The following is an 8,134-nucleotide window of genomic DNA, read 5'->3' on the forward strand; positions in this document are numbered from 1 at the left end:
CACAGAATTGGGAGGCTTGGAAACACCTGGATGTGTAATTGTGCACCTGTCCTGAGTGGGATTGTAAGAAGAAAGCATGATCTCAGACTAAGGCACAAGGGCAAGGGGGCAGAAGGGTTCCTGCATCTAGTGACTGTACGGAAGGGTCAAGGAAGGGTGAGGAACTGGTGGTAATGACTACACACCACTTCTGGGAAGGATGACTGTAATCCGAACTGAAAAACTCTTGACCTGATTTATGTAAACAGAATATCAATTATAGCCATAGACAAAGAACTCACTCTTTTTGTCTAATTACCAAATACAAGAATTACTGTTGTTATTTCAAACCATATGTCAGCTTACTTTTTTGGTTCTGTTTGGTTACAGCAATAAACTCTATTCATGAATATGTAGCTTCTATCATCTTTTTCCTCCTAATAAATGTGGCAGTCTGATACCAAAATATATACACAAAGCGAACAAGAAATGAGAGGTCACCGAGGCAAGGATGATGATAAGGGACAGAGGGAGGGGCTTTGTGGACAGTAGGATATAGGGTTACAGGACGGCAAGTGAGCCTGGCTTCAAGTCTGGGAAGTGGGTGAGAGTCTGACATGGTCAGAGGAGTCGGGAATGGAGCTGTTTCACTCCCTAGCATGGATCAGCTGGTGTTTGACCAGCTTGGACCTCTGGCTGAAGGCTTTCCCACAAGCAGAGCAGTCATAAGGCTTCACACCAGTGTGGATCCTCTGGTGCTGGATGAGGACCGAACGTTGACTGAAGGCTTTCCCACACTCACTGCATTTATATGGCCTTTCACCAGTGTGAATTATCTGATGTTGAATGAGGTGTGAACTCTGGCTGAAACCCTTACCACATTCAACACATGTGTATGGCTTCTCTCCAGTGTGAACTTTCTGGTGGTGAATAAGGTTTGAGCTTCGGTTGAAGGCTTTACCACACTGGTTACATTCATGCGGTTTCAATCCATTATGGATTCTCTGATGCTGAATGAGAGTTGAACTCTGGCTGAAGGTTTTCCCACATTCTGTACATTCATAGGGTTTCTCCCCAGTGTGAACACGCTGGTGAAGGATAAGGTTGGAGCTCCGACCAAATGTTTTCCCACATTCTCGACATTCATAGGGCTTGTCACCTGTGTGCACACCCTGATGCTGAATGAGGGCTGAGCTGTGGCTGAAGGCCTTCCCACAGATACTACATTCATATGGCTTCTCTCCTGTGTGGATTATTTGGTGCTTTCTGAGCACTGAGCTGTAACTAAAGGCTTTTCCACACACATTACAAACATGAGGTTTTTCTCCAGTGTGAATTCTTCGATGCTGAATGAGGCTTGAACTCTGACTGAAGGCCTTCCCGCAGTCACTGCACTTATAGGGTTTCTCTCCAGTGTGAACCCTGTGATGCTTAATGAGGTTAGAGACCCGGCTGAATGGTTTGCCACACTCATTGCACTCATAAGGTCTCTCTCCAGTGTGAACCCTCTGATGCTTCCTCAGGTGTGAGCTCTGGCTGAATGCTTTCCCACACTCATTACACTGGAAAGGTTTCTCACCTGTATGAATCCTGTGGTGTTTAATAAGATTTGAGCTCCGCCTAAAGGCCTTCCCACATTCGTTGCACACATACGGCTTCTCTCCAGAATGAATTCTTTGATGTTGGATGAGATTTGAGCTTCGCCTAAACGCCTTCCCACATTCACTGCATTCATAGGGCTTCTCACTCATGTGAGACTTCTGGTGCTTTTTAAGGCTTGAGTTCTGGCTGAAGGCTTTTCCACATTCATTGCATACATAAGACTTCTCACTGCTGTGGTTAATCTGATGCCTAATGAGGTTTGAATGCACACTGAAGGTTTTCCTGCACTCGCTGCACTGGTAAGGTTTTTCACTCACATGAGACCTCTGATGACTTTTAAGAAATGAGTTTTGACTGAAAGATTTCCCACATTCATTGCATACGAAGGACTTTTGTCCAGTATGTCCAGTATGGGTTATCTGATGCTGAATAAGATCAGGGTTTCCTCTGAAGGTTTTCCCACAATCATTACATATGAGTGGGCTTTCAGCTATGTGAAGCCCTTCATGGCTAGTTAACTCTGCACTGTGTTGGAAGCTGTGGTCACACAGGTCATACATATGTAGCCTCTCTTCTGTAGGAATTCCCTGAGATTCCATTGGGTTTGGGCTCAGACTGAAGTTTCTCACAAAGTCATCACAGCCCAGCTCTTTCTCTAAGGTGCTGCTAAGAAGCACTGCCACTGGTGTGAAGCCCCGCTCCTGGTAGTTGGACTGCACCTGTCTCTCACTGTCAGGGGCTCCCCAGTCTCTCTCCAGTACATCATCACAGAGTTCTCCAAGCTCAGAAGCCTGGGAAAAATCACTGGTGTAGTTTTCTGATACTTCTGCCTGTGATTCCAAATCCTCAGAAACTTCTCTCTTCTGAAGAAACTCCTTGTCCTTAGTCCTGCTGTCCCAATCTGAAATAACAAACAAAGTTACTTGGAAGGAAACAGGAAGATACATATGACACATCTGGGAAGGTGGGACCCACTAGGTGTGGCAGTCCTATATCTCTCAAGGGGGCCATGAATGGGGGCTGAGATGGCTGAGGGGACCAGGCTGCAGGGCCATCAAGCCACAAGAGTGACCCTCATTCCCCTCACTTATATTTCAGAAAATCACCTGTAGTCCCCCTACCTGTTCAGGCCAAAATCCTCGGTGCCCCTCAACTGCCTCTCCACTCTCCCACAGCAGGTCATCAGCAAGTCTTGTCAGCTCTACTCTGATGTCCCTCAAATGCAAGCACTCTTCATTCCCACCGTATGTGCCTTATGCTATATTGTTAAACATTCTACCCTTTTTTTTTCTTTCCCACAATACTTCTTGGGCCAGTATTTATTTTCTTAGCACCAACTAATGCCATTCCGGCTTTGCCTCAGGAGTCACCAGTACAGAGAGGTAGGCTCTCTGCTGGCAGGTGCAGAGGGACCTGTTTCCTTCAGAGAAGAAGGGTGGTTCTGATTGCATAGTAGGCTGAGAACTGCAGTGGGAACTTGCCTATAATATCAAATCTGTCCTGTTCAACAGAGAAGCCTTCAGAGACTAAGCCCTGTCCTACCAAAACAACCCTTACCCCTAAAAGCTCTAATTCTACCCTGTGTTAGCTGGACAATTTTGTGCCCTGGTACAATGTTTTAAGCTGCTGTGTCCATCTTTGTGAAGGTAGAAATATGCACCAGTTTCCTCATCACAACAGAAAGGCTCAGCCTGGGTGGCTCAGTCAGTTAAGCATCCGGCTCTTGACTTAAGCCCAGGTAATGATCTCATAGTTCGTAAGTTTGAGCCCTGCATCAGGCTTTGTGCTGACAGCTTGGAGCCTGCTTGAAATTCTCTCTCCCCGTCCGTCATTTGCTCTCTCTCAAAATAAAGAAACATTAAGCAGGGGAAAGGGCTCTGACACCTCTCCCTCTTCTCCCTTCACACCTGAAGTAACAAGGAAACCCACACTCCCCTGGATCTCTCACTTAAACAAAGATCTTAAGTCTCTGTCTCATTCAAATGAAGACACCCAGACCACTCTGTTGCAGTTTTTCCCTGCCTGGATGTGTAATAGTTTACCTGTCTTCCCACCTTCCCCTCCTGCCCCGACAGCCTAGTTACATCAGAGCACTTCAACATCCTCCCAGGCCCTTCCTGAGCTCACCCTCACCTCTGCTCTTATTCCCTGAGCAAGATGGATACACTCACCTTAGGTTCTACCCCACTTGGGACACTGCCCCCAGATAGTCCTCATGTTCCTTCCTTTACTTCTGCCTGGTCTCTGCTCAAACACACTTCACTGGACAGATCTTCTTTGACCACTGCCCCTTCCTGCTATCTCCTGTACAGGGCTCTATGTCCTGGGACTGGGGCAACTCCTTGTCTAGCCACAGTCAGTGGTGTTGAGTATGAGTGAAGGACACCCCCCTACTCTGCTTCCTTGTGCTCACTGCCCTCTGACCTGCCCCTCAGTTCAGGCTGACACTGCCTTTCCCCACCTGCAAGTTCTAGAATCTAACACAACAACTTCTGTGTCCCTGCTTCATCTGGATGCTTCTGTTCCCCCCTAGAGCCACCAGAGTGATCTCAATGCAGACTTGGCCTGGCCACACGGTCACCCTGTCTGCCCATCATACCCACACATCTGGTAGTTCATGCTCCAGACACACTGTGTGATGGCATCCCCAGCTGGAAGCCCCTACATACTCCTTGCCCCTTGCATGTAATCTGTCCCAGACTCTCTCCTATGGAACTCAGCCACATGGCTGGGAAAGCACATGGTTGCCAGCTTTACCCTTCTGATGACCCTCAGCAGACCCTTCATCACATGCTGCACACAAGCTGACCACGTTCTCCCATTAGCCTCAGGGCCACTCAGGTCAGGAGCCCTGGCTCCTGGCTGTTTAGGAAATGTCCCCATGATGTTGGGCCCCTGGGAGTAAAGGTGGGAGGGCTCAGTGAGGACTGCAGGGACAGACAGGGAGGCAGCTATGGAAAACAAACGTCTGGACAGAATGGCCTAAGGCTCACTATGCCTCCCATGCCTTCAGTGACTGACCTAGGGAGCCTCCCACCCTCTTCTGACTGGATGTGGAGGAGGGATCAGAAGGGGATGACATACAGGAGTCAATTAACCTTTTCCATAAATGGTTGGAGGGTACCCATTTTAGGTTTTGTAGCTGTATGGTCTTGGTCATATGGTCTGCTGTGTTACAACACTGGAAAGAATCTCAAAATCATTATTTGCTTGCAGGCCAATGAAAACAAAACTCCACCACTGACTAGCTGGACCTGGCCTGTGGGTCATATAGTTTGTTGGCACTAAGATCACTGATGTGGCTCAGGAGATGGTTGCCATGAGGACTGGTTTTCAGGCCCAAGGCACTGTTGACCTGAAAGTCTTTTACTGAGACAGGAGACAAAACTGGGTCCTATGGGTGAAGATGGTGAGATGTCACTTCAGATTTAGTAAGTCTAACCTAATTCTTCTCTGCAGCTTAAGAACTGTTGAAAACAATGATGAAAGTTCCTCTTTTGAAAGGAAATATAAAATAAAAAATGTGGTTTCCCTTAAGAAAATCTCTCACTCTCTGTCTCTCTCTGTGAGAGACAGAAATAGAATAAAAGCTGGGTTTAAGGGCAAAGAAAGAGATTTGAAACCAAATGCAGCTGTCTGCACTGTTCTTGCCATGACTGATCTCCACTAGAGAAAAGGGTGAGGACTCTGAGCCCTTCTAGAACACAACAAACTTGTATTTCCTAAGAGGAAACAGTCTTTAAAGATCTTTATGATAGGTGGTTTTCAGGTTGGTGTAAAACAGCTTAGGTAAGTACCCAAGTCCAAGCCATGATCATGTGACTACCATGCATGCATGCCTGTGGTGCACTGGCTGCTGGTGGTGGCACAGCAGTGATCTCACTTAGCACCTTACCCAGCACCTGCCACACAGACTCCAAGTGGCATCACATACTCAGGTTAGGGCTCCACTAGTCTTCCATCTCCTGAGCGGCTTTTCATCTCACTTTACTCATTTATTGAGGTGATATTTAAAAAACTAAAATTGTTTTCAATGAACATTTCAGTGGCAATTAGTACACTTACAGTGTTGTGCAATCACCACCTCCATCACCAACTACTTCCATTACTCCAAAGTAAAGCCTCTCACCCATTATAGTTTATCTTATCTCTCCTCCCAACTCCTAGCAACCATAAATCTGCACTTTGTCTCTATGCATTTATCTATTCCTGATATCTCATATGAATGGAATCTTATCACATGTAACTTTTTATGTCTGGATTCTCTCAGTTAGTCTCATATTTTTTGGAAGTTCATTCACACTGTAGTATGTAGCAGTGTTTCATTCATTTTTTGGGCTGATAATATTCCACTGTATATATACTTTTGCTTATCCATTCATCCATTGATGGACATGTGGGCTGTTTGCTTCTTTGGGCTATTGTGAATAGTGCTTCAATGAATATGATGTACATGTGTTTGGGTAGCTGTCTTCAGCTCTTTGGGTATGTATCTAGCATTGCTGGGTGATATGATAATGCCTTATTTAAGCTTTTGAGAAACTGCCAAATTTTATTCCATACTGGCTGCACTACTTTACAATCCCACCAGCAAGTATGAGAGTTACAATTTCTCTACACCCCTGAAAACACTGCTACATATTTAATTATTACAACTATCCTAGTGGGTATTAAGTGGTAATCTCACTGTGGTTTTGATTTGCAATTCTTAAATGACTGAATAAATTCAAGCATCTTTTCATGTGCTTATCGGCCATTTCCATGTTTTCTTCTGAGAAGTGTTTATTCAAGTTCTTTGCCTATTTTTAAATTGGGTTGTCTTTTATGGTTGAGTTCTAAGAGTTCTTTCTTTGAAAAATACATTTTAGGAGTTATTATTTTTAAAATATTTATTGAAAGGCGGCTGGGTGGCTCAGTCGGTTTAGCGTCTGGCTTCAGCTCAGGTCATGATCTCACGGTTCGTGGGCTTGAGCCCCATGTCAGGCTCTGTGCTAACAGCTAGCTCAGAGCCTGGAGACTGCTTCAGATTCTGTATCTCCCTCTCTCTCTGACCCTCTCCTGCTTGTGCGCTCTCTCTCTCTCTCTCTCTTTCAAAAATAAATTAAAAGAGTAAAATTTCTATTGAGAGAGACAGAGAGAGTGAGAGAGAGAATGAATAAATATTGAATGGGAATCCCAAGCAGGCTCTGTGCCATCAGCACTGAGCCCAATGTGGGGCTCAATCTCACGAATCGTGAGATCATGACCTTAGCCAAAATCAAGGCTCAGATCCTTTAACTGACTGAACCACCCAGCCATCCTGAGTTGTAGTTCTTTATATATTCTGGGTACTAGATGCTTTCCAGAAATGCAATTTGCAAAGAAGTTTCTCCTGTTCTGTAGGATGTCTTTTTACTTTCTTAATAATGACTTTTTTTTTTTCCCCTTAGAGATACAGAGTGTGCATGAGTGGGGGAGACGGGAAGAGAGAATCTTAAGCATAATCCATGCTGATCCTTACCCTGGGATCATGGCCTGATCTGAAATTAAGAGTTTTAAATTGTGATAAAGTCCAACTTATCCATCTTTTTCTCTCATGGCTCATGCTTTGGTGTCATATTTAAAAATCTATTGCCAAACCCAAGGTTATGAGCATTTACATCTGTTTTCTTCTAAGAGTTTTATGATTTTAGTACTTATATTTAGGTTGTTGGGCCACTTTAAGTCAATTTTTGTAAATGGTATAAAGTCGGAGTCTCAGTTTAGTCTTTTGCATGTGGATATTCACTGGTCTCAACATCATTTGTTGAAGTTATCTTTTCTCACTGAATGGTCTTGGCATCCATGTTGAAAATCAATTTGTCACAGATGTCTGGGTTTATTTCTAGACTCTCAATTCTATTCTACTCTCAATTCTATTCCATTGACCTGTATGTCTAGCCTTATGTCAATACCAAATTGTTTTGATTAGTGCAGCTTTGTAGTAATTTTTGAAACTACTATTAGTTCTCTCACTTTGTTCCTTCTCAAGCTTTCTTTGACTGTTTGCAGCCTTTTGTAATTCTATCTGAATTTGAGGACTATTCAGTTACTGCAAAAAAAGAATTTTGATAGGGTTTGTACTGAATTTGTAGATTACTCTGGATAGCATGGACATTTTAACACTATTAAGTCCAATTCATGACTTGATGTCTCTCTAATTATTTAGGTATCTGTTAATTTCTTTTGTCAAGGCTGCATAATTCTCAACACACAAGTCTTTCACTTCCCTGGTTAAATTTATTTGTAGGCATTTTTTTTCCCGTTTGATGCTATTTAAGTGATGCCAGCTGTGAGTTCTTCATGAATGCCCTTTAACATGTTGAGGAGGTTCCCCTGTATTGTTTTCTGCTTTTAATTTTAATCACAAAGGGTGTTTGATTTTGTCAAATACTTTTCTCCATCAATTGAGATGATTAGTTTTTTCCTTCATTTTATTAATGTGGTGACATTGGTTTTGTTATGTAAAACTACCTTTAAATTTCTTTTAATGTTCATTTATTTATTTTTGAGAGAGAGAGAGAGAGAGAGAGAG

At 43.8% G+C, this 8,134-nt stretch overlaps 1 protein-coding gene across 2 annotated transcripts in view; it reads right to left on the bottom strand.

The window, feature by feature from the left end:
* Positions 1 to 221: 221 nt before the first annotated feature.
* ZNF16 (zinc finger protein 16) overlaps positions 222 to 8,134 on the bottom strand; it is an 18,305-nt gene continuing 10,392 nt past the window's right edge. For both annotated transcript variants that reach the window (XM_029923612.1, XM_029923611.1), the window contains exon 3: positions 222 to 2,482. In XM_029923612.1, coding sequence (XP_029779472.1) covers positions 627 to 2,482 — 1,856 coding nt within the window. In that variant the 3' untranslated portion in view covers positions 222 to 626. The remainder of the gene's footprint in view (positions 2,483 to 8,134) is intronic.

Source organism: Suricata suricatta, chromosome 15 (assembly GCF_006229205.1).
Source record: "Suricata suricatta isolate VVHF042 chromosome 15, meerkat_22Aug2017_6uvM2_HiC, whole genome shotgun sequence".
Taxonomy (NCBI): Eukaryota; Metazoa; Chordata; class Mammalia; order Carnivora; family Herpestidae; genus Suricata; species Suricata suricatta.